Source organism: Bactrocera tryoni, chromosome 3 (assembly GCF_016617805.1).
Source record: "Bactrocera tryoni isolate S06 chromosome 3, CSIRO_BtryS06_freeze2, whole genome shotgun sequence".
NCBI classification, from domain to species: Eukaryota; Metazoa; Arthropoda; class Insecta; order Diptera; family Tephritidae; genus Bactrocera; species Bactrocera tryoni.
Window position 1 is genome coordinate 69,215,707 of NC_052501.1, and position 27,135 is coordinate 69,242,841.

Below are 27,135 nucleotides of genomic sequence, written 5' to 3' on the forward strand. Positions count from 1 at the left end.
ATTAATACATGCATACAACCAAAATCGTTAACGCAATGGCAATAGTGGCACGCCATTTTAATAAAACCACTAAAATCCCATTTTAACCTTTCACAAGGCACCTTTTCTATTCAATTACACTACTTATCTAACGTGCGTAAGCTTATCGCACAACTTCAGTCTTCCTTTGTACTATTGACTACAAAGCAATCATTACATAACCTTTCTGCGTCGCTTGAATGCTCTCCTTTCCTTTCACACACTCCCTGTGCGACCTTGCTGACTTACTTGCGTGAATACCTTATTGTTAACCGAAATCCAGCCAGCCACTTACACAACAATAAAGCAACATACCCACTGGCATTAGGTGCCTTCAATACATACATACCTACATACGCATACAGAACATATATATGAACATACATATTTAGGCACGTATGTGTGTGTAAGCTTATGTATGCGCATAACTTAGTCAAAGCCAAGCGTTGAACAATAAAATTGTAACTCGAAGAAAAGGCAAATAACAAGGACGCGCATTAACATACAAGGATAAGTATACAAAATCCAAATTTACAACACCAACAACAAACTGTAACGATAATAAAAGCAATAAATGAAGCTCTGGCATACAAACAAACACAACGTGCAGCATTGTAAGTGTGGTAAATAAAATGAGTAAACGCCTGGATTCACTTCAACGACTACTCATCACCACCAGCAGCAGCAACAACAATAAGAAAAACAGCCACCTTGCATATTCAAGCAGAAACTTGGCTTTGCATAACCTGCCACACGCAGCACAGACAGATACTGGGCAAATTATGTAGCAGGGACAGGGCCGCAGAGTCGTAAATGATATATGTACGTGTGTATGTATGTATGTGTTTGTGTGTAAGCACGAAGTAAAGCCATCGGGCTCCAATGAAATTGACCCATTTTCTGGCGTTGCTGCCTCAAGCAGTCAATGAATCCCAGTACCCAAGAAGTAACAACAACAATACAAAACTCTGCGCGGTGTAAGAGCTTGTGTGTTGGAATGTCTGACAAAGATGTGGCAAAAGGTCGAACAAATCCATTGAGGCGCGTCGTCGCCACATTTGGCATAACAACTATGTGCCTGTGTCAACATGGCCGCCACTGTGTCAATGGAGCCTTAAAAAATCAAAACCAATAAAAGTAAAGCAGTTGTTTGTCACATAACGGCTGTTTGCTTAGTGTGAGAGAAGAGTGTGTTAGTAGCGGAGCAGTGTGTGGCAACAAAACGAATGGCTTAGAATTGAATTATACATTCGAGTTGCTGAGTGCGCGTCACTCAGCGGCGACCTTTTGATTTGAAAGTGCTGCTCGCACTTTAAGCAACACTTACACACATATTTACTTTGCTGGAATCGTGAAATTCCCAGCTAGGCATAACTTGTAGGCGCTACTGCCTTTAATCATATTTTTATACCTTGAAGTGAGAAAGAGTTCTTGTATGAAAACTTTTTTATTTAACGAGATGTCTTCACGAAGTTTGGCACAGATTAATGTTGAAGGCAGCGCCACATTCTCCGTACAAATTGTTGAGATCGGACGACTATAGCATATAGCTGCCATACAAACTGACCGATCAAAATCAAGTACTTATTTGAAGAATTTTTTTATTTGGCAAGATGTCCTCATGGAATTTGGCAAAGTCAACTATTCATGGCAGATCTATAATCTACGAACAAATTGTTGAGATCGGACGACTATAGCATATAACTGCCATACAAACTAATCAAGCAATATTAAGTTCTTGTATGAAAAACTTTTTTATTTTACAAGATATCTTCGCGAAACTTGACATAGATTATTATCCAGAGTAACGGTACATTCTCCGGACAAATTGTTGAGATCGGACGACTATAGCATATAGCTGCCATACAAACTAATCAAGCAAAATTAAGTTCTTGTATGGAAAACTTTTTTATTTGACCAGAAATCTTCGCGAAATTTGACATAGAATATTGCGCAGGGTAACGGTACCATCTCCGAAAAAATTATTCAGATCGGACCACTGTAGCATATAGCTGCCATACAAACTGACCGCTCCAAATCAAGTTCTTGTTTGGAAATCTGCTTTATTTGACAAAATATCTGCAAGAAATTATAATAAATGCACCCTTGAAGGGTATTATTGCTTCGATGCATTTTTTCTTGGATTTTCTCCCTTTCCTTTTTTCTCTTTTTTTTAGCCAACGGTGCTAAGTGCTTTAGAAATGCGCACTGAACTGGTGGCATTGCTGCTTACATAAATAGGTAGACATGCGCACGCATACATACATACTATATCCCTTTAAATATACATATATATCCTTTATATATATGCAAATACATATACACATTCTTGGCTGTGTTTTAGTATGCCACAGGAAGCACCTGCCGGCACCCACCATTATCCGTTCGCTTGGCGTCGCCTTCGTTTGACTTTATTGAGTTCGAGTTCCGTTGAAAGGAAATTATACAAAATGTTGGAAATCGAAAACTGTATCTGCATGTGGCACTTAAGTGCTGTGATTTGCTGCTCTATGCATTGCATTGATAGTGTCAGGAAAGTGAAATCTGTTTAAAGGCAATAAATACATACATATATATACATATACAGTACATCTGTCCCAGAGTTGTGTAATTCACTTTTCTCTTGATTTTTATTGCTACTTCGTGGAATTGCTTTGTTGCTGCTGTTACATTCAAGTTGCCTTTTGACATTTATTGCAAATCAAATTATGCCTGTTGCGCTCAACCATTGATTGCTGGTTCGTAATGTGATTAATCATACGCACTGGCATCCCAAAGTGGTAGTAAGGTATCCTTTTTTATTGTTACTTTTTTAGCTTAATTGCAGTGTGCAGTAAAATTTTACTTTATATCATTCAATAAATTATTTGCATTAATTTGATGTAAATTAAATTTTTTGAAATGCCGTTAAAATCTATATGTTTGGGGTTGACTAACTAAGGTTTGACTCATATAACAAAATTAAAAGTCCTTTTAATATTTAAAAGTTTCCTGTTATTATATGTTATTTTCAAAAAACAAAATCACAAAAAAAGAAAAAAATTTTATTTCATTATTAATTATTATAGGTAAAAATGTCAAAATTATATAACAAAAATAATACTTGTTCTAATATTTCAAAATTTTAGTTTGTTATACGATAAAAAAATTAAAGAAAAAATTAAAATATCGATAAATATAAGATCAGTCTAGTATTTAAAAGGTTATTATACGTTATTTTTCGTAACAAAAAAATTTCAAGTTTATAAAATATCGATAAATAATTTTATATCGATAAAAATATCGAAATTATATAAGAAAACTAAAAGATTTTCAGTTATTATTTTTCGAGAAAAAAACAGAGAAAATTTCTAAATTATCGATAAATGATTAGATATCGATAAAAATATCAAAAAAATAAGAGGTAGTTGAGAGTTTTTTCATCTTGTTTTGACATCAATAAAAACTCTATTAATTAAATAATAATATCGATCTAAATTTGTATCGATTTTTTTTGACATCAATAATGATACATTTTAATACACTTTCTGAACTCGAATAATAATTTTTATTAAATTTTTTTAAGCGTTATTTCCGAATTTCTTCGCTTTTTTTACTTCACATTTTAATCAAACATCATTTTTTTAATCGAGAAAAAAAAATATAGGTAAATATCGGTTAAAATTTATCAAATAATAAGTTTAGTTGAATTTTTTTTTTGTAGCCTGTAGTAATCTTATATTTTTACCTTAAATTGCAGATCGACTATTATTTTTAATCGAAAAAATAATTATCGAAAAATATCGATTCAAATTTATGAAATAATAAGTTTTTTTGAATTCTTTTAACGCCTTTGCTGTAATTGTTTTCATATTTTTCTGCGATAAATGTTATCGCAAGTCTTTTAATACTAGTTTTGAAGGAAAAAATCATCACTGTACGCTGACATGGTTAGTTAAGACGGACTACAGAACATAAGCAAACTTATAAAGTGACGAATAATCATATTTTTTTTACTTTAAATACCAGTTTGACAAGTATTTTTTTATCGAAAAAACAATAATCGAAAATTATCGTTTATTATCGAAAACTATCGATCAATTATATTCAAACAAAGAAGTAAAGTAATATTAATTACTTTTTCCAAACATGAAACAAAATAATTTATATTTAATAGAAATATTGAGATCGCCCTAATAATGATAAAAATATATAATTTTTTCATGCTCTCTGCATAAATTATTCTTTATGACTCATTTTACGGCGCCTAACAACATATACATACATATTTACTTAAAAAAAAGAAATATTTCTTGCACAAATATTTTTAACATTTAATAGCTAGTTGTACCGCTGTTTTTTATATATAAATAAACGCCCACGCAACCAAATTGTCTGGTGTTAAAATAAATGAAATTATTTCAAATATTAAAAAGTGGCATTTCGCTAAAATTTGACAGCAAAGCTAGGGGAAGTATAGAATTGTGTTCGTAAATAAAATATTGACTTTAAAGACTATATATATTTATGACGGGAGGTCAAAAAAACATATGTTTTTTTCACTTTACACTCTAAAATATTGTTTAGTAAAGAGTTCAAATAAATTCTCTCCAGGTATAAGGTCTTAATATTTATTTTTTTTTTTTGTGGTTAAATGAAGCTTAAAATCTCACCTTTCCAACACTATATGGTATGACACAATGTGATATATGACTGCAACGACATCTATTGACAAAATACGAAACGACTTTTTTGACTACCCATTATTAATAGGAGGGTCCTCTGCTTTATAATTTCCTACTTTTGCCTTATCATTAGAAAGAAAACGTCATATAACAGTAACTCCTATTTGAAGAAACCATCCCGTTTTTTTTTATTTGTAGGAAATTGAATTCTATTCAAAAATTGTCCTAACAATTTTTTTCGTAAAGCTCATGGTTCCACAGTTATTAACAATTTTCTTCTTTGCATAAGTATATTAGAGTACTCTAATAGACTGAGATAAAATATTTGGGACAATATTCCGTTTTGAAATATTTTATAATATTTTCAATTTTTATATTTCTATATTAGTCGTTCTATTTTTCTATGCCTTTTATTTCTTTATTTTTTTTTTAATTAATTATTTCTATTTTATATAATTTTTTTCTTTCATATACATACATATATATTTTTTATATTCTCTCAATTTTTTCATTTTAAATATTTTTTTTTATGGATTATTACACAATTTTTTTTTTTTGGATTTTTTAAATTAATTAATTATTTTTATTTTATATAAGTTTTTTTTGTTTTTAAATCTTTTTTCAGACGTGTGCTCTTCCGATCTATATATATTTTTATTTTATATGTTTATTTTTACATTTTCCTAATAAAATTTTTTTCCTTAATTTTTGAATATTTTTCTATTTATTTTGTGTATATTTTCCAATTCTGCCAGACAAACTTTTTAGTTTAATCTTCAATGATTATAGCGCGTGCCTGCAAGTAGCTTGTTCACGCTCTCGTAAATTCTTCATAAATTGATATTTAAATGTATACACATACATAAACATACATACATACATATGTATTAATAAGTTTTCATTTTATAAACGAAATTCACGACAACTTAATTATGAAAAATTGATGTCAAGGTGATTAGTAAAATCGGCTATACATAAATATTCGCACAACTCTTCTATACAAACACACATATACGCGAGCCAAGTGGTGCACACACACACACATACCTACTTGCCTCCAGTGTGTGCACTCGCGCTTTCATTATTAGATATTTATAAATTCTCGCATGCAATTATCAAAAATGAAAAAAAGAAAACAAAGACAAGACGAACTAATTGTGTTCTATAAAATATGGCTCATCCTCACTGGCCGTGGCGCGCCGCTTACTGCTTTCTCGCACGGACTAGTTTATCTTGGCTCGAGCATTTCAGCTTGTTATTGTTTGTTTTCGGCGCCAAAGCGCATTATTGACCGCATTCATGCGAAAATTGACGGAGCTAAAGTTGAATTGAGCCGCCACTGACTGACACGAAGACACATGGCGCTACGCAACGACCGTTTGGAGCGTGCAGTGCTAATTTTTTGTTTTGAAATTTGCATATTCGCACATTTTTTTTTTGATGTGCTGCATTGTTGCAAGACAGAAATCTTTTCTTTAGCGCTATAAAGCTGTTTAATCTCATAATCCATATTTTTTACTTTGACTACAGCCAAAAAGCTATAAAAATCTAGAATTTTGTTATATAGCAAATTTTGTCTATATAGCTCGTGCAACACCTTTAACATCCAATAAATCTCTCTAAGCTACACCTAAATTAAATATATCACGCTAAAATGACATGCGATTTTTTTTTTTTTGAGTATTTGCTCTTGGAATCTCAGCCACTTGCCTACATTGACGAGCTTTGTAAATTATAATTGTTTATTAGTGCTGAAATATAAACAAAATATATCATAGTTGTTTAAAAAGTTAATTTACATTAAATATTTAGACAAAATTGCAGCAGTAATGCAATAAAAGTTGCCATAACAACTATTATTAAGTTGCCTTAGTAAACTTGTTATTTGGTAAACTGTTTTATTTGACAATATATCTTCACGAAATTTGGCGTGGACTATACCTCAAGACAGATCTACAGACTCCGAGCAAATTGTTCAGATCGGACCACTATAGCATATAGCTGTCATACAAACTGAGCGCTCAAAATCAAGTTCTGGTATGGAAAACTTTTTTATTTAAAAAGCTAGCTATAAGAAATATGGCACAGATTATTGCCCAAAGCAACGCTACAATCTCCGAAGATATTGTTCAGATTGGATCACTGTAACTTATAGCTGCCATACAAACTGAGCGTTCAAAATCAAGGTCTTGTATGAAAAACTTTTTTATTTAACAAGATATCTACACGAAATTTAGTAAAGATTGTTGTCTAAGGCTACACTACAATCTTCATAGAAATTGTTCAGATCGAAATACCATAACATATAGCTGCCATATAAACTGACCGCACCAATTAAAGTTCTTGTATGGCAAACCTTTTCATTTGACAAGATATCCTCATGAAATTTGGCATAGCTTGTTTTCGAAGACGTCGCTACAATCTCGTGAGAAATTGTTCAGATCGAATCACTATAGCTTATAGCTGCCGTACCAATTAACCGATCAAACTCAAGATAAGCACATTTTTCCTTACTTAGTAAAGTCTTAGTTCGACTTGATGGCTGACATTTCATCGTCACACCCTTCAATATACACATTTTCTTCCGGTCCATTGACCTCCAATATGTGGCGTCGAGAAATACAATTTTCGTGCTTTTTTTTTTTGTTTACTTTGGTGTGCCTCCGCTGTCATTTTTAATACTTTCAAATTTTATCACTTAAAGCAGACAAACATAATTTTCACAAAACCAAGTGAAAGCTAACTAAATAAATGAGTAAATAATACATGAGTACCTCAAACATATGTTTATTTATGTTGTGTAGAGAGTGCTGTCGTCTGTTACTTGAAGGCCAGTCCGTCAAATTTGGGCGCGTTCAAAATCAAAAGGAAAGCACTTAATATTCTAAGTTTAAGCAAAAAATTACTTAGAATGCGAAAAATGCGCAAAAATAAATATAACAAAAGCGATAAAGTGAATGTGACATATTTGTGCCGTTATTTGAGGAAAAAAAAACAAAAAATGCCTAAATTCCAGAAAAATTCAAAACAAAAAATTATATGTATAAGTTTTTATATGTTAATATTTGTCTGACCGCCGAATTTGTTGGCAAACTAACAACAACAAATAATGGCGTACATATTTACATATAATACTCATACATTACATGACATTTCCTTGCTTAAGAATTCAACTCACGCGTATGTAAATAAAAAAATCCCCTAAAATGTATGTACATTTGTTTATGTATATGTATGTGTGCGTGTGCCATACTTATGTATTCGATATGTTCTTAAATACTTAATATTTAATTCTTATACTTATAACTAGATATACTCAAGCCCACAAAAATTTCACGAATATTACTCATACGCCATGTACACCCCACATACTCATAATCAGTTGATTGTTTCTCGTGCCGGCAAACTGCATATTACGCTTTGAACGTGTTCAGGGTCCAATTAGCGGAAGTCTCTAACATTTTCTGCACTATATAGTATATAAGTATATATACACATATGTGTACATATATATTTATACTCAAGTGCTTTATTTATATTTTCTTTGGCATAACTAATTGTTATTTGAAAAATATTTAAAAGAAATTTATTTTATGAGCTGGCAAGCAGCTACCCTGCATGCTTTCAGTGTTAGTTTATTGCTTTGTATGCGTGTGTGTGTGCATGACTAAGGCGTTGACGTGACAGCCATGACGGCATTTTCATAATTTGTGAATACCGAGACGGCCATGTGGCCGTTCACATTCTGCCTGCAAACTGGCGTGACACACACAACCACAAATTGTTTTGTGTGTGTTCGCTTAGTAATTATTGATATATGTTCGTTTTTAATTTGACGAAACATTTTGCTATTAATTAATATAATTTATTTGGGGCATTATTTCAATTGCGCAGAGGAATAAAATACATTTTTTATTTGCTTTCCAAACTCTGTTTTATGTTGGAGATGACTACGCTTCAGTTTTTATTAGAAAAAAAATAAAATAAATAAATATATGTATTAACAAAAAATAATATAATAAAAAATAATAATATAAAGAAAATATTATAAATAAATGAAATAATACAAAATAAAATAATAATAATAAAAAATAATAAAAAATATATAATTTAAAAATATGTAAATATATTTTGTTAAATATTTGAAAAAAGTTATTTATATTGCCTTTGAACTTATTTTTTAAGTTTGTATACTTATCGTTTTTCTTTTCTATAAAAGATATAAAAACCATAAAAATAAAAGAATTAAAAAAAAATAAAATATTAAAAAAAAATAAATAAAATATTAAAAAAATAAAAATAAAATATTAAAAAAAATAAATAAAAAAATATTAAAAAAAATATAATATAAAATATTAAAAAAATAAATAAAATATTAAAAAAATAAATAAATTAAAAATCTAATAAAATATAAATTTCAGAAATACATTTATTTACATACAAAATTGTAATATTTTTTTGTAAAATATTTTAGACAAATTTTTTTTTCTTTTTAATTTATTGTGGTTGGTTGTATATTTATTTCTGTTTTTCTTTCCAAAAAAAAAAAATAATAATTTATAGTAAAATATTTGAGAAAAAGCATTTTTAATAAAAAATAAAAAATGTAATATAAAAATAAATTAAAAAAAAATAATAATTTATATAAAAAGAATTAATACTTTTAATAAAATATTTCATAAAAAACATTTCGATCGCTAATAAATACTTTTTTTTTAAGTTGTTACGCTTTTTCTTTCAAATGAAATATACTTAAAAATATAAAATAAATGTAAATATAACATAAAATATAAAGTATAGATTAAAAAAAAAACAAAAATTTGTGTTAAAGAGTTAGTATTTTTAATAAAATATTTAAAACAAAAACATTTGACAAAAAAATTAAAAAAAAAAAAAGATTTCATAAAAAAATTAAAAAAAAGAATTCATTCAAAAAAATTATAAAAACATATTTTCATTGCAAAAGAATTATTTTATAGAAAAAAATATTTTGATTGCAAATAAATATATATTTTTTTATATGTGAATACTTTTTTCTTTGCGTTTTTGAAGCCCCTTATTTTTTGGGCACAGTCTACATAGTTTGTTTTCGTAGGCAAAAAGTCAGCTTCATTACCTCGAATGGATCACCTCACTAAGTCAAATTATTCATGATTCACTAGTTGAATTGAAAGCTAAAAATGAAAAAATAAATAAATATTTCTCCAAAACTACTTTATTGCTCACTTTAAGTCTTTTATACGGTACTCCATTATTAATGTCAATTTTTGAAAAAAAATAGATTAAAATATTATATTCTATAAGAAAATTCAAGCAACAGAAAGAAATGTATATTAAATTTTTTATGAAATCTTTCTTTTCTTCAATTTTAAATATTAAATTCGAAAATTGCTTACTTATCGTAATACCATGTTGGGTGTGCGTCTTAGATATAAAATTAAGTACTCATCCTAAATGTAGGCAACATTTTTCTATTATGTGAGAGGAATCATAGCTTCAAAAGCCATAAACCATAGTATTCCCGGTCAATGAGCAATAACTTTTTAGCATGGAAAATTTAAATTGCATGAAAAATTTGTATTTAAAGAAATTCAATTAACAATTTTTTTTATTAAACTGCTGCTGTAACAGCGCCTGTCTGCTATGATTCAGAACGTTACAGCAGCAGTTTAATAAAAAAAATTGTTAATTGAATTTCTTTAAATACAGTTAATTCGAAAAATATTTACTTATTCTACTACCACTAGTACCATATTGGCTGTGCGTCTTCGATATGACAATTGAATGTTCATACTAAAGGTAGGCAACATTTTTTATTGAGTCGGAAAACACCTACGATATCAAAAGGTCAAAACCATAGCATACTTGGTCATTGAAGAACAAGATTTTTACTGTAAAAATTCTAACTTCGTCTGAGATGTGCTTTTCTGTGATAAAAGTTAGTTGTCAGTTCCCCTTAAAAGTATGTATGTATGTATGTATGTGGATCAGAACGTTCTGCTGTCAAGCTGTGAAAGTAAAGAAAATAATTTTGATTATATTTTGTAAATATAAATTTTATACGGTTTGAAATGGTTTTTATCATTTTTCTTTTTCGTAAAAAATTGTATGCTTCTCAACGGCGAAAAGTTGCTTAGCAAAGCTCTGAGGAGAAAAAGAGAAATAGTGTATTTTAAGCAAGGAGTTTTGGTTGAAAATGCAAACTATTCGAAACACTTCAAGGCACATTAGCGGCATTTGACTTGCGCGATAGTAAATAGATGATAGTACGTGACCGTACACTATTGGTCGAGTGTCAAGAATTTACGTTTGCCGAAAAGAAGATGCGTATGCATTTTCAATTGTTTATCATTCAGCCATTCACACATTATAGCAGATAGAACTAAATATTTTTAAACAAATTCGCGTATTTATTTATCTTTTAACTTAATTTAGACTTTTTAGAATTCCATCAGCGTCATCTAATTTCGCTCCAGCGTATCAACGCTGCTATACCTAACCTCAATGACGCATTTCCACTTTGGCGAACGTCGCGCGTAGTCAACACTTTGCCAAAACAAAAATTTATATATACATATATGGATCTTGTATGGATATTAAGATGATTCTTAAATTTTGGAAATATTTTTTTTTTATATTATTTGAAAATATATCGTAAATATGTTGATTCCAAGTTTAGTTTGAGATTCAGTTAGGTACTAATTTTTTCAATTTTTTGATACCTTCGAGTAGTTGATAAGGTTTGCTTTTCTAAACAGAGGCGCCAAAGAAGACTTTAACTAGGGTTAGGTTATGTTAGGTTAGGTGAATCTGGTAAGCCAATAAGCCACGCATAGCCCAGTTTCGTCCTTTGCGTACATCCAGTAGGTTATGTTAAGTCGTATGCAAAAAAAAAACTTTAACTAAAGCTAGGTTAGGTTAAGTCGTGTGCCAAAACAAACTCAACTAGAGCTAGTTTAGTTTAGGTATTAATACTAGAGCCAAAAAATTGGTATTTCCTTTACATGACATCGTCGCCACTCGATTGTAGTGCATATGCAATATTTTTAACGGTTTATTACCGTCTGAGCAACAAAATTTGTATCAAAAGTACATTCTATTTTTTAAGTGCCACCCTAATATTTTTTTTCATCTCAAAATTTCCGCTAATTTTCACAGTATCGTATTATTATTTTGCTTTATGATATTATTTCTGTAACCGGCGCGCTCTCCAGCCACAATTCGCCAAAACAATATTGACGCGCACATAACAGTATTCAAGCACAGCGCACAGTTGAGGCGATCTTTCAACGCCAGCCAACCTTTAGTTTTGGCAGTTTATCGCCCGTTCTTGTCGCTGGTGTTGCTGATTTTGCCGCCACTTGAACTTCAAAATATTAAGAAATTATTATTTTTTGTTGTTTTTGCTACGTCTTTGCTGTATTCAAAATTAAAAATATTCATAATTTATTTTTTTCCATTTTATCGCACAATTCTGATTGGCTAAGCACGCTGTTCTGCTGCTCTGTGCAATTGTAGCATGTGGTGCGAGCATTTTTTAAGCAAATAATTTCGAAATTCCACTTTTGTAGACCCAAATTATAAATATTTTCATACATTCGTCGGTTTTTGAGAATTCAATTGAAATGTTGAAACAGCAGTGCAAATTATTTGACCTGCTTTGCGCACCATTAACTAGATCAGCTCGTACAAATAAATACTAATACAAAGAAAAGTGCGAATAACTTTGTGAAATAATAGATTTCATTCGGATTTTTGATTTCCTCGCCGATTTGCTGAATTGTATGAAATTCGCCACACTCAAACTGCTACATTGGAACTGTGTCTTTTGTTTAATTTCATTAAAAGTTTACGTCAAAGTTGGTGTACGTAGGTTTTCAATTAGGCGACTTATCAATTATCTGCAGAGACCTTCGCAACTCACTCAATTAGACAGTTACTTGTCGAACAATGCTACATAATTTATTAGTTAAAGCAATCAAATGCCATTGGCCTTGATCTGGTCCTTGCTGCTTCGACCGCAACCTTCACTTCGCGCTTAACTGTTAACGCACATGTGAACTTTAATAATTAAAAAGCGCAGTTACTTTCTTCTCACTTTAAAATTTGCTTCCGAGTTCAAGAAAGGAATGTGCTGATTTTCATGTTTTTTTTTGTAATAGATACTGCAAGTTTCAAGTGCATTGCTAAAGCTTGCGAAAGTTGTAAGAAAGTTGAGTATGAGTAAGAGTACTGGCAATGCCTGCCGAAATATTGGTTCAACACTCTTTTAAGTTCTGCAAGCAAATGTCAACAATTAATTATAAAAAGCTGAAATGTGCCGGAAGTTATAATATTTGTTAACATTGCCGGGAGATGCTTAAAATAGTATAGTATATACATAATTAGAAATTTCCTTACACAATTTAGTAATAGTCTAATTATATAGCCTTTTACAGGTTTTTTGAACAGCCAAATTAATTTAGTACATTAAGTTTATAATTGAGCAACCAGTTTATCCCTTCGCACAGCCAGCTACTTGATCAACGATAGGCGCGATTAAAGATCAGCTGTTACACTTGCTAGTGTTCTTCATTTTCTATTTTTTTTTTTCTGTTAATTAAAATTCATCAGCTCATTGCTATTTTATTAAGGTCCACAACCAAATTTACAGCCTGGAAAATAACCGACAGAGCTAAAACAGGCAAACTTACGTTGTGGATAAGAACCCGCAGAGTTGCAGTTTTTTACACTATTTTTTACAATATTTTTTAGAATATTTTTCACACTATTTTTATACTATTTTTTTAATATTTGTTTAAATATTTGTTTAAATATTTTTTTTTTTAGTGTTTTCAACTCGATTTCAATACGATTAAGTAAATGTAGTAAAATAAGATTTTTATTTTGTATGGTAAATCGATCTAAATTAGCGCTTTAGTCGAGCAAAGATGAATTAATTGTTCAATTAACTCCCGTGCGAAAAGGCTTTTATGTAGATAGTCGGTTAATTTATGCGATTTGACAGGCTCTTAATTCGACTCAATTAACAATTTTCTTACACAATTTAGTAATTGACTTAATATATCTCTCAATTCGCTATCTTATAAGCATTTCAGATAGGCTTTTAATTGAGTCAATTAGCAATTTACGTACACAGTTCACTAATCGACTAAATTAGTGACTCGACAAGCATTTAAGGCAGGCTCTTAATTCGACTCAATTAACAATTTTCTTACACAATTTAGTAATTGACTTAATATATCACTCAATTCGCTATTTTATAAGCATTTCAGATAAGCTTTTAATTTAGTCAATTAGCAATTTACGTACACAGTTCACTAATCGACAAAATTAGTGACTCGACAAGCATTTAAGGCCGGCTCTTAATTGACTCAATTAGCAGTGTATGTACCACCATTTAATAATTGACTAAATTAGTGTATCGACTTCTTATAAACGTGTCAGACAGGCTTTTAATTGACTTAATTTGAAATTTCCCTACACAATTTACTAATTGGTTAAATTAGTATCTTGGCTTCATAGAAGCCTTTGAGAAAGGTTCCTAACTGACTCAATTTACTAATTGACTAAATTAATGACTTAACTGCTTAAAAACCTTTGAGACAGACTTTTAATTAGCAATTTACGTACACAATTTTCTATTTATAATTGACAAAATTAGGAATTCGACTCCTTATAAGCGTTTCAGACAGGCGCTTATTTCACTCTATTCATTAACTGACTAAATTGCTTTCTCAGCTTCTTAGAACCCTTTCAGATGCGCTTTTAATTAACTTAATTGTCAATTTAAGTAAACAATTTACTAATTGACTAAATTAGTGGTATATCAGAAAAGCATATACTCGTAGAAGAACTGATGTGTACCACTGATATGATGATTCAGAAAGTTTTTTAACTTCTCCGATACACCGATAAACTATTGCTATAGAGAAAAAAATGCGATTTATTGCGATTCGTGGGCTATCAATCGCCATTCGAACACTTCACATGAATGTGAACTCAGGCGTACATATACTCTTACATATAATACGTATGTATGTTTGCATATACAAATATTGGTAACTCAAGCATATTCCTGCCTACTAAGAGCATGCTTGTGCACTTACTCTCATTAAATTACAGTTAATTGTTTTTTGTTGTTGCATTTACTCGCTTTATTTATGTCAAATTATAATGTTTGCACTTACTTAATGTAATTACAGGAAAACAATTCAATTAGTTTCCACAGAAACTGCCTCAAATTAAAAAAATAATAATAATGTTGTATAATGCAAAGGCGGTCGGTGATTAGTTTATGGAAAAAAATTGAAGGGATTTTCTAGTCTAGCGATTTTTTCTCTACTCAAAAATAAGAACTACTCGACCTTTTAAAAAATATTACAAATTAGAATTTTTTATTTTATTTGTTCATTTTAAATTTTTTTATATTTTATTATTTTATTTGTTCATTTTAATTTTTTTTTTATATTTTGTTTTTTTTTTTTTTCTTTATTATTATTTTTTTCTTAATTTTATCATTATTATTATTATATTTATTTGTTTATTTTATTTTAATTATTTTTTGGTATTTTATTTTTATTAATATTTTTATTTATTTTTTTTCTATTATTGTTTTTATATTTTATTATTTTGTTATTTTATAATTATTATTATTATATAAAAAAAGAAAATATTTTATTTTTTTGTTTGTCATTTTAATATTTTATTTTTTTTTGTTTTTTTATTTTTTTTTTTTTTTATTTTATTTGTTTATTTTATTTTATATTATTTTTTGGTATTTTATTTTTATTAATATCTTTTATTTATTTTTTTTCTATTATTGTTTTTATATTTTATTATTTTGTTATTTTATAATTATTATTATTATATAAAAAAAGAAAATATTTTATTTTTTTGTTTGTCATTTTAATATTTTATTTTTATTTGTTAAATTTTTATTTTATTTTTTTTTTAATATTTTATTTTATTTTTTTTAATATTTTATTATTTTCTTTAATTTGATCAATTTTTTTTATTATTATTTTAATTTTATAATTATTATTATTTTATAAAAAATAAAATATTTTATTTTATTTGTTTATTTTATTTTAATTATTTTTTGGTATTTTATTTTTATTAATATCTTTTATTTATTTTTTTTCTATTATTGTTTTTATATTTTATTATTTTGTTATTTTATAATTATTATTATTATATAAAAAAAGAAAATATTTTATTTTTTTGTTTGTCATTTTAATATTTTATTTTTATTTGTTAAATTTTTTTTATTTTTTTTAATATTTTATTATTTTCTTTAATTTGATTAATTTTTTTTATTTTTTATTATTATTTTAATTTTATTATTATAATTATTTTAATTTTATCATTATTATGATTATATAAAGACGAAAATATTTTATTTTATTTTTATTATCTTTTTATTTATTTTTTATCTTAGTTTTTTATTTTGTTATTTTATTAATTTATTTGTTTATTTAATTTAACTTTTTTTTAATTTGTTTTTACTTGTTTATTTAATTAAAAATTTTTGTTTAAATTTTTTTTTATGTTTTTATTTAATTTTCTTAAATTTTTTATTATATCTTATTTTTTTATAATTTTTCTTGTTTTATTATTTTTTTTTTTTTTGCTTTTTCTTATTTTTTTTTTTATTTTATTTATTTTGTTTTTTATTTATAATTATTTTTTGTTTTTAATTTCACATTAGCTTTGCTGCTTAGATCAAATGAACTCTTTAATCGATATTGAACATTCTGTGAATTAAATATAAATTATTAATGCTTTAAAAAATGTTTTTATAATTGGCCTCTACAAACTAGTTAATTTTCAGTCCGAAAATATTTTTATTGTTTGTAAATTAGCAGTTTTTCTTACTGCACTTCAGAGTCCCGCACTCATGCCTTTAAGTGCGGACGTGTGTGCATAGTGATCGCCCCAAGTCGCAGTATTCCTTACAGAACAATACATTTATGGAAAGATAAATAAATAAATGCAGTCATTTAAGCAAGTAAACGCATTGGAAACTGCAAAATATGTAATATAAAAACAACAACAACGAAAAGAAATTTTAATTTAAGAATTAAGAAATTAAGGATTTGCAAGAAACGCAGAATATTTGGCTGCTTTGCGGTTTGCACTCTCAAGAAACGAATGGAATTCACCCACACAGCAGATGGCTTTAATTATCGTATCAATATTTTATATTATTTACATATACATACATACATGATACATAGACATATATAGATAAATTACACATTTCTTACTTTCTCTGCTATTTGTGATGATTTGTTTGGGAATTATAAATGCATAAATTGCAATTTAATGCGCGAATTATGATGCGTTGCCATTCGCGTAATGCCTTAATTCACTTGTTCATTTAGCCATTCATTCATTCATTGACTAACGATGACACAGTTCAACGGACGCATTCAACTACGCATTTTGCTTTGCCACTTTCTCATGCAGCAGCGGCGTCAGCAGCGCGTAATAGCTGCAGCAACAGCTGGCAACCTTTCTCAAATTGAATTTAAATGGCTTTTGAAAGGAATATGGAATATCGGTTGGCTGGTGTGTGGGGTATATGAGTGCGGTGGTTTTGTGGGTTTGCTTGCGGTAAGCTAGTGGTGTGTATAGTATTTTAATTGCAATATTACTATGGAAACTGTCAGTAAATGACACTTTTTTTGAGCGTGAATGAAGCTGCTTGTGAAACTAAAATGAAATGAACTTCAATCTGTATTCTATACTGCAAGAACTTGCCTAACAGAACGATAAGTATCGGTGATTTTACGCAAAGAAACTCGCCGCTAAATTCACTTTGTTAATCTTTGTTAGAACTAATCTTTATTCTCCTTTGTGTGATCTGGCTCGTTATAGCATGTTTTAACGTTTTGTACTCGATATATTTGGTATTTCAAAGTCACAAGCCTAATGTTTGAATTTTTCACTCAATACTAAGCAATTTTAACTAGTCAATTTCCGAACACAAGCGAAAAGTTTTCATTTAAAGCTAGTTAGTTGCTAATTTTTTCCTGTAAGCATAGTAATTTATCCTTAATAGTCCCCTGCAGAGAATAATTCGTATATTTTACATATGCGCCGAAATGTAGGCAATACTTTGCACATATTCTTATTAAAGTCTTTTGTCTTTGTTTTATGCTTAATCATGCTTTATAGACACAAGCTATAATGATAATAGCACCTTTAAATCAAATCTAAGCATTTTTTAAATTTTCAAATTGCGCCGAAATGTAGGCAATATTTTTCACATATTTTTATTAATGTCCTTAGTCCTTACTTTATGCTTAACCATACTTTATAAACATTTTTTAAATAATCGATTTTTGATAGGACTCCAACATCATTGGTTGGGGTGTTAGGCTTGGTTAGGTTTGATGGCTGTTTCAGAAGATACACTTGGACTATATGCAGTGCTTTGTGAAGCCATACAAATAAATAGTACTCCTGCATGTGATCTTGTAACTCTGAAAGGCGCCTTGTGGTCCATACAAATTTGCTCATTTAATTTCTATCCCCACCAGTTCGATGTTATATCTCAAAGTGTGAGCTTCCAAGTGTTTTAACCTTGATCTTGCAAACGCGAAACAAACAAAAATTAAGTGTTGAGATGTTTTCACCTCGTCTTTTTCCAAATAACTTCTGCAACTTTACAGTATGGACGCGGATAAGACAATGACCTTTTAGAAACTCCACAACTAAGGAGATATTAAGCTTACTTGTGACAATGAGCTTACTGGATCCCTTACGTTCTAACTTACGCCAAAAGTACTGATGCAAGATCAGCGTATGATCCCACGGTAAGCCAGCGCTGGCCAAGTTTCCGCGAAGCACAGCTATCCAGAAGTAAAACACACAGTCGTCTTATCACAAAGTGACTCAATGCCATATAAAACGAAGTTGGAAATGCCTTAACCAGTCTTGAACGCACGATTAGCGAATCTGCTATCAAAGTGGATAGCCACTTCTCTGAAGGAGGCCGCACACCGGAAAGTAAATCTACCGCTACCTTAATGGCAGCAAAATTGGCTTGAAAAATACTGCAATAGTCAGGTAGTCTGAAACTAAAGATGATAGAAAGAGGTTCAGGGTTAGTTAGTACCTAATTTCATGCGTAAGAAATTAATTGGATTTCCTCGCATAAAAAGAGCTTTTTTCAATAATTTTTTTCTCATATAAAAAATTAAATATTTCGTTGGAAAATTGTATCTCAAAGACCTGTGTAAAATTTCATGAAGATTGGTTGAGTAAGTCTCGATAAATCTTGCCAACCGACTTCAAAACACAATTTCGAGAAAAACGCGTTTCAAGAAGGCGCACTTAGTCTAGCTAGCCTCGAGCGCACAAGTTCTCAAGGATGTATCTCCGAAACTATTACTCGAATCAACTTGAAAATTTAGGACAATATTCTAGAGGTTAGGAGGATTAAATAAGATTCGATTTTTTGTAACCCATGTCACTCCTTAAAGTATACTAGTAATCAAAAATATTGTGAAACCACCTAAATGTAGGCAAAGATTTTCTTATATTTTTTACTTTTTCCGTGTGATCTCATATTTGAAAGCATTTTTTTTTTGCGCTTCACTTTCGAACCAAAAAATAATATTATTATAAAAAAATGGGGGAAAAAAATAGTAATTAATAAAAAATTAGAAATGAAAAATATATAAAAATAAAATTATCTGCAAAAAAGCAAATAAAAAATAAAAATTATTTGCCAAGTGACGCGATATCATAATAATCATTCTAACTTTTTGAAACTTCTTAATCACAACAGATTTTCAAGAATTTTAAGAACAAGAAAAGTTATATATCAAACCAAAAATAAATAATTAGTAAGACAAATTAAAAACGCTGTTAAATATGTGCGCTAAAAGTGTTTAAAGTGAATGAAACAGCAGTCGCTGTGAAATCTACAGTATCAGCTTTGCCATCGAAAAGCAAACAACGTCCTCGGTAAACGAAGGCGCTTCACCGCTATAAAACCACACAACACGCATGAAAATGAATTTCCTCTCGCCCGAAGACATTTTCAGCGGTGTACGGCGCAAGAGCCTCTGCAACGGTTCATTGCTGCAACTAACCGGCAATAAAAATAACAGTCATCACAGCAGCGGCGATAACAACAGCCTCAATGTGACGCCGAGCAAAGGACAAAGCAAGAAGGAGCGCCGACGTGGCAGCTTCAATGAAGCCACCAACAATGGCGGCAGCAACACGAGTGGCACAGGCGGTGGACGACGTGCGTCGTTGGTGTCAAGGTAGAGCAAATGAGCGAAGAAAAGCAGAGTTTACAAATATGCATAAAATTTCAATTTTATTACATAGCATTAGATAATGTTAGGTTATGTTTTTATAAAAAAATTCGATATTCTAAAATTGAAAATTTAATTTCGCTCCGCTACTTTTGAAGCCTTCCCCAAAGAAACTATAAACTAACATACATAATTTGCTTTGCTATTCATTAAACCAAAACTTCCATTTTTTATCTCGCCCACAGGTGGTTCAAGCATATTTCCGACGCCGCCGAACAGTACAAACCACGCTCGAAGAACGCCAACCATGAGCCAGTCGATGACCCAGCGATCGCCACCATACCGCATTCCAATACAAAGGAGTCACTTGAACTCACGCCGGAGCGACCGCAGCCCGCCTCGGCTATCGCCACCGTCACGACCACACCGTTGGCGCCAATGATGCCTGTCGCTACAGCGACCTCGGTAAATGTCAACAACAATAACAATAACGACCATCACAATGTACAGTTACGCAATGGTCGTCGTGAGAGTACATCAACCGCAGGCAGCGCCGACCACAAAATGCGGCTCAGTCACAATGAGCTTTCACCTTCGATTGGCTCATCGTCAGCGGCCATATCGTCCGCCTCCACAGCTTCGTTATCGTCGTCATCGGCTGCCGTTAATCGCACCATGTCGACACGCAGTTGTGGTGAGCCGAACAACAACAACGGCGGTTATGAAAACGCCAGTGTAACACTGCGTCACACACAATCGGCACGTCAGGCGAACGGTCATAATGCGGGCGCCGGCGCTGATGAGTTCGGCTCCAGCGCCAGTGGCGCTGGCATTGGCAGCGGTTCAAAACGTGACAGCGCCAGCATTGTCTACTCAAACAACTCGAACAATACGCGCACGTTGATGCAGTCGTCGCCGCCATTGGTCGAACCCACCGCCATACAGATCAGCATTAGTCCGGCGCATACCGCCGAACCGGTACTCACACCAGCCGAACGGCTGCGTCGACTGGACGTCTCCATACGCGACGGCCTGTTGGAGAAACAAAAGATAATTTGTGATATGTTCCGGCTGCCGGTGGAGCACTTCCATGAGATCGTCGACATTGCGGCGATGCCGGAAGCGCCCAAAGACAGCGCCGATATTGCATTAGCCGCTTATGCGCAAGTGCAATCGCTAACCGAGGTACTCAACGAGTATATGCATGTGACGCCCGAACAAGAGATATCCGCTGTGTCTACAGCTGTGTGCGATCAATGTCATGAGAAGCAACAGCATCAACACCATCATCACAGCCAACGGCCGCTGACGCCGTTGACGGCGGCCTCGTCGAATTCGTCTTCAACATCAACCATGAATTCGACTGGCTCGTCGACAACCACACAAATAGCGGCGAACGGTAGTGTGTCAGCTGCAGATGTACCACCACCGCTACCGCCGCCTAATAAGCAGATTGCACAGCAGCAGACGCCCACGGCCAAAACGGCGACCAGCGTACGCACCGTGCTACAAAATGCGTTAATGGACGAGGACATACATGAAGATGACGATGGCTATTGCGAGATCGACGAACTGCGATTGCCGGCTCTACCACCGACGCTCGCAACGAAGACGTCCAAAGCTTCATCCCCACCGCCGCCTTTGCCACCACCGGCTGGCAGTTTTAAAGCACCGCCACTACCGCCACCACCGGCTGCAATTCAACAACAGCAACTGCAGCAACAACAACAGGAGGAGGAAAAGAGTGCTTCCAATGCAACGGTCGTAAATACGACGCTTCCAGAGGAAACCGCCACAACGGTTGTGACACAAACAAGCATGGCTGAATTGGTGAAACGTCAGAGTACTATTAGTGCCGACAGCATTCCGGAAGAATCCGCCGATGAGGTGACCCAGGCGCTCAATGAGGGTCACGTTGCCGAGCCGGCGCCAACCGAGCAGTTGGTTGCTAAACAGGACGACACAGAGCAACCACAAATTGGGGAGAAATTGAAGACCGAGGCGGAGCAAGACAAAGTTAAATTGGAGGTGAACGAAGAGCAGGCAAGCGAAGGTGATGAGCAGAAGACAAGTGAAAGCAAAGTAGCGGAGAATGCAACAGAAACAACAACAACAACAGCAACAATTGGCAGCGTTTTAACAACAGATACGACTGCAGCCGGTACGGTAGGCGCTGCAGAGCCGCAAACTGAGCCTAGCGCAACGCAAAAATCGGAAGAGACAGAAGACAAAACTACAGCACTGGAGGCAGCCACAGCGTGTGATGATAAGGAAGCAGCTACAACAGCAACAGTAACAACAACTGCAACTGCAACAGCCCAAACAACCAGCACTAACGATACCAACACCCACGACGACGAGCACATGGAAGTCAATGACGCTTACGAAACTCTGGTATGAATCAGCGATTTTGCTAAACAAATGCAAAATGCCATTTATCAAACATTAACGCACTTGTTTTTACTTCCTTACAGTCGACACTGAGTAGCAAGCTCAACAGCGCTTTGGCCATGGTCGACCACTCCACGCAAACCACACCAATTGCATTGAGTCTAAACACCCTCACCACAAATACCGCAAACACCAACACGAGCAGCAGTACGCCCGTACATTGTGGACCGAATCGCATACAGCACGCCAACTCGCTGGAGCCAAGCGTGCCCTGTCATGCGCTGAATGCGATTGTCAGCTCGTTGAATTCGCAAATTTCACTACTTTTGGTAAGTGTGTGTGTGTTTGACGGTGTGCTAATGAGTAGGCGCATACCGTTATGGCGGCATGTTAAACCCAAATCACCGCATTTTCTAAATGACAATTCGATTTTGTACACAACTCATTTTCTCTCCTCTCTTCTCTTGCTCGTTTAGCCAAAGATCAATGAACGCGACATGGAACGTGAACGCCTACGCAAGGAGAATCAGCATTTGCGTGAATTATTAAATGCGATGCATGAACGTCAGCGAGTTGAAGCAAAATTGGTAATTATAATTTCATTTAATTGTTGTTGTAGTTGTACAAGAATTCGGAATGTAAAAATTTTAACCTAAAAGTTTTGAAAACTATGGTATTTTTGAGGTCTGATGACATAGTTCATATAGATTAGACTACATATATCCTCCCAAGGTTAAATTTCAATAGTGAATTCCAGGTGAGAATACACTTTAGATGTGAATGAAGAAGAGGTTTAGTAGAGGAGAGGAATAGTATATCAATCTAAACCGACGGTCCAAAGAAAGTAGGAAATAAGAAATAGGCGAAGTAGGGAAGGGGGTATACTACCCTTTAGACGTGAATGGAGAAGAGAAGAATACTAACTGAATGTAAACCGACGGGTCTAAAGTAGGAACTAGGAGAATAGGAAATGCGGAGTAGGGAGGGGAGTTTACTCCGAAGATCTTGGTAACTCTCTCACCATCCATCTATTTAGCTAGCATCTTCTAATCAGAAATAGTAGGCATAAAGACTGCCTGTAGAGTTATGCTAAATTACTGCGGGAGGATACAGAGAGCTACCATAGTTAGCCTTATCGTCGCCAAAGATACGCTCCAGCGTGGTCAACAAATGTAGGTAGGCTTTTAGCTCACCACCACTTGACCATACTTTGGGTTCTCGGTCATAGGAACATTTCCGGCAACGAAAAAGTAAACGATGCCGTACCCTCTAAAGACGATAAAGAGGGAGCTAAATACACAAGTTAGCTAAGAACAGATGGAAATCTACAAGCAAATGCAAGATAGCAAAACGAATATGACCAAACAATGACTAGACAAGAATTAAGGACTTACTAAATAGGTCCAAGAAAAGTAAATATAGACTTGCAGTCATTATAACGGGGCTACCATTACACAGACCGTTTGGTACCATTTGAAGAACACGCGTTAAAAATGGGAGTGCGCCAAAACAATATTTGTCGCAGGTGTAAACTCGAACAGAGTAAGGACTACACTTCCTTTGCGAGTGCCCAGCTCTATCAAAATCCCGATCTAGAAGGGTTTGACTTTATGATGCACTAAACTAAACCTTCATGGTTTGCAAAAATTTGCAAAAAGCATAAGAAATATGAGTAAGATCGGTAGGGCCGATTTATTTTTATAAGAATGCTAGGTACCACAGCGGATCGTTGTTGTTGTAACGGGTACCTAATCCCCGTAGGATGTTAAGGATTAGATAAGTTGTATTCACAGTCATCCAACAGTAGGCCCAAGAAACGTGCTGTTTCGACGGGGTCGAACCAAAGAGAAAAGGATGTCAAATAAGTAGGATTAGCGGGGCATGCAAAGACCTGTGACCAGTGCCATTGGGACTCATTGCACGTTGACCACAACGGACCGACGTTCCAAGCTGCCCAAGTGAGATCACCTATTTTAGGATCGACCATTTAACCTAACCTGATATCGAGACATAGAAACATTATCAATAGTGTATAATGTTAAGTCTCACAGTCTGAGCGGTAGAGAGAATATAGGTTCCGAACCCAAATCCATTAATTATTAGAGAAAAAATCTGCAAAATATTGTTGCTGAGCAGCGGGTCGCCCTGAGAACTCCATGCTCGAGAGTAATTCTTAATATTCCCGCTATTAGTCAGTGTTCACAGTTAACATACTTGTCGTATACTCCAGCCACCAGCTATCAATCTAGTCATACAGTCTTCAGGGTTTTGACTTATCAGTCTCGTCATACAGTCTTCAGTACCCAACTCAACAAATTTGCGCACATAGTTTTTTGTAGTTTCTCTTTTCTCTTCTTGTTTGCAATTTTAATTTATTTTATTTGTTGCACACTATTTATTTATCAGCTGTTTGCTTAATCCTTCTCTATAAATTTCAAAATACCGTCACACTTTCTAACCCAACTTTCCAATTTGTTTGCGCTCTGCAGGAAACTCCAACTGATGCGACGGCAGTTATCAGCAGCGGCGATGCAGCAACGGCCGATGAAATCGATGGCACCAACAACACCAACTCCACCACCCCCCAAATGCAGTCCAACTCCGCAACAACAGATGTAACGGCAGCAGCGGCGACCAGCGCCACAACCGGAGTAACGCACGAAGGCGTTAGCAGTGAAGCAACAAATATAGCAGTTAACAATACAACAACAACAGTTGCAGCAGACACAACAAAGGCAACAACAACTAGCGCTGAGTGTGACAATTAAACGGCAGGCAGGAAGAAGCGGCGCAAAGTGAAAGCAAAGCAAAGCAAAAGCAATTAGAGTATTGACTAAATAAGTATAAAGAAAATTTGTAGATATACATACATACATATACATAAATATATATATACAAATATACCAATGGATGTATGCATGTGTAATAGATGTTGCACGATTTCAATTACTCGATGTTATAGCTACTATATAGTAAACTGAACTTTTGATGATCATGATGATGATGATGTTGATGATGATAATATTGTATTCGTGTCGTGGCCTTCAATGCCATTCGTAAGCACATTCGTGCGCATTCGTACATATGTACCTTGGTTGATACTAGGACATAGCAATGCATTTTGTAAAAGTAAATTATACAACAACAACAGCAACAATAACAATAATGATAACAATTATACATATATACATATATACAAACAAACATACATACTATGTTAATAAAAATCATATTCTATGTACGCAAAAAGTAAATTGCCAGCAAAAACTGCTTTACTAGTGAGCGAAAAAGAGTTAAAGAAGAAGTATTATGTATGTGAAAACGCGTATAATCTATTTATGAAGTAAAGTGACACAAAATTATATACAAATACATATGTGTTTCATATATATATACTCGTATATAGACGCTTGCAGCCGACATTGCAATGTGAGCTTAATGGTTTTGTAGCAACAACAACGCTGTAGGCTACTAAGATGAGCCGGAAAAAGTGTTGTAGCAACAACAATGCTTGTGACTACTTAAGATTAGTCGAAAAAGCATTGCAGCAACAACAATGCTTGTGACTACATAAGATTAGCCGAAAAAGTATTGTAGCAGCAACAGCGCTGCAGACTACTTTCGATTAACCGGAAAAGTGTTGCAGCAACAACAACGCTGCAGACTACTTTGGATTAGCCGGAAAATGTTTTGTAGCAACAACAGTGCTTAAGACTACTTAAGTTTAGCCGAAAAAGTAGTTCCATACGTCAAGTGTGTGTCTATGAAGTTGGCCGCCAACCGCCCATGACAACATTTTATATTCATATACATATGTACATATGTATATAGTTCGTTTAGTGCATATTAAAGAAAATTATTGAAATGACGCGAATTTACGTGCTTTGTTTACTTTTGTAATTGAAGCCGCCACATTTAGCCGACAATTGAATTGCCGGCAAGCATTTGACTGTACAACTTTTATATAGGGATTTTTTGTGGACTTTTGTAAGGTTGCGCAAACGCAAGTGGCAACGCAGCTTATGCCAGCGGAAAGCCTTTAAGCGACCTGCAGCACAAAGCAGCATTTCTTCGTGGCAGTATTTTTGAATTTATACACACACACACATACAAGAATATGTACATACATATGTGTGCGGCATATAAACTTTTTACAAAAACGTATTGCTCTCGTGACTGGCAGAGTGATTATATGTAACCAACTATATGTACTTTTACACAATTATAGCAATTTCACAAAACAACAAAAACCAGTACGCAAAAAAAAAAAAACAAAATTAATAGAAATACTAAACTGCTGTAAGTTTTTTCGACGAAACATACAAAAATACGTGCATATGTACGTATATGTTTAGTAGGATAAGCGTTTATTATGGGTCATGCTTATCCAAGTGAATTTTTGTAGCTAAAATAAATTGTAAATTAAAATTAATATAGAAGAGCTTAGTGTGAAGTGATATGATTATGATTGCAAGAAATACAAGCTGAAAAACAAACACAAAGTGGTACTTTTTTGGAATGGTAGATTGTTATGAAAGTCTGGTTGCAGCAATTGAAAAGCTATAAACGCACAGTGTTGTTATACGCAAGAGAACTAGCAGCTCCGAAGGCAAAGCAGCAAGCGTAAAAACGACGAGTTGTGACGCGAAACGTATACAAATGCATAGAAGCGGCGTTGTTAAGCTGTCTAGCGCACGAAAGCGGCGAGCCTGTGGTCGCGAAAAAGCCAGTAAGTTGTTGAAATGTTGTTTACGCATTAAGTATGAGGTTAGATCTGGATTTTG

General features: G+C 33.1%; 1 protein-coding gene across 2 annotated transcripts in view; it reads left to right on the plus strand.

Moving 5' to 3' along the window:
* Positions 1-26,847, plus strand: part of LOC120770898 — a 309,718-nt gene extending 282,871 nt beyond the window's left edge. For both annotated transcript variants that reach the window (XM_040098564.1, XM_040098566.1), the window contains 4 exons: positions 20,206-22,354; positions 22,435-22,680; positions 22,828-22,938; positions 24,841-26,847. In XM_040098564.1, the coding sequence (XP_039954498.1) occupies positions 20,206-22,354; positions 22,435-22,680; positions 22,828-22,938; positions 24,841-25,119 (2,785 nt within the window). In that variant the 3' untranslated portion in view covers positions 25,120-26,847. The remainder of the gene's footprint in view (positions 1-20,205; positions 22,355-22,434; positions 22,681-22,827; positions 22,939-24,840) is intronic.
* Positions 26,848-27,135: the final 288 nt, after the last annotated feature.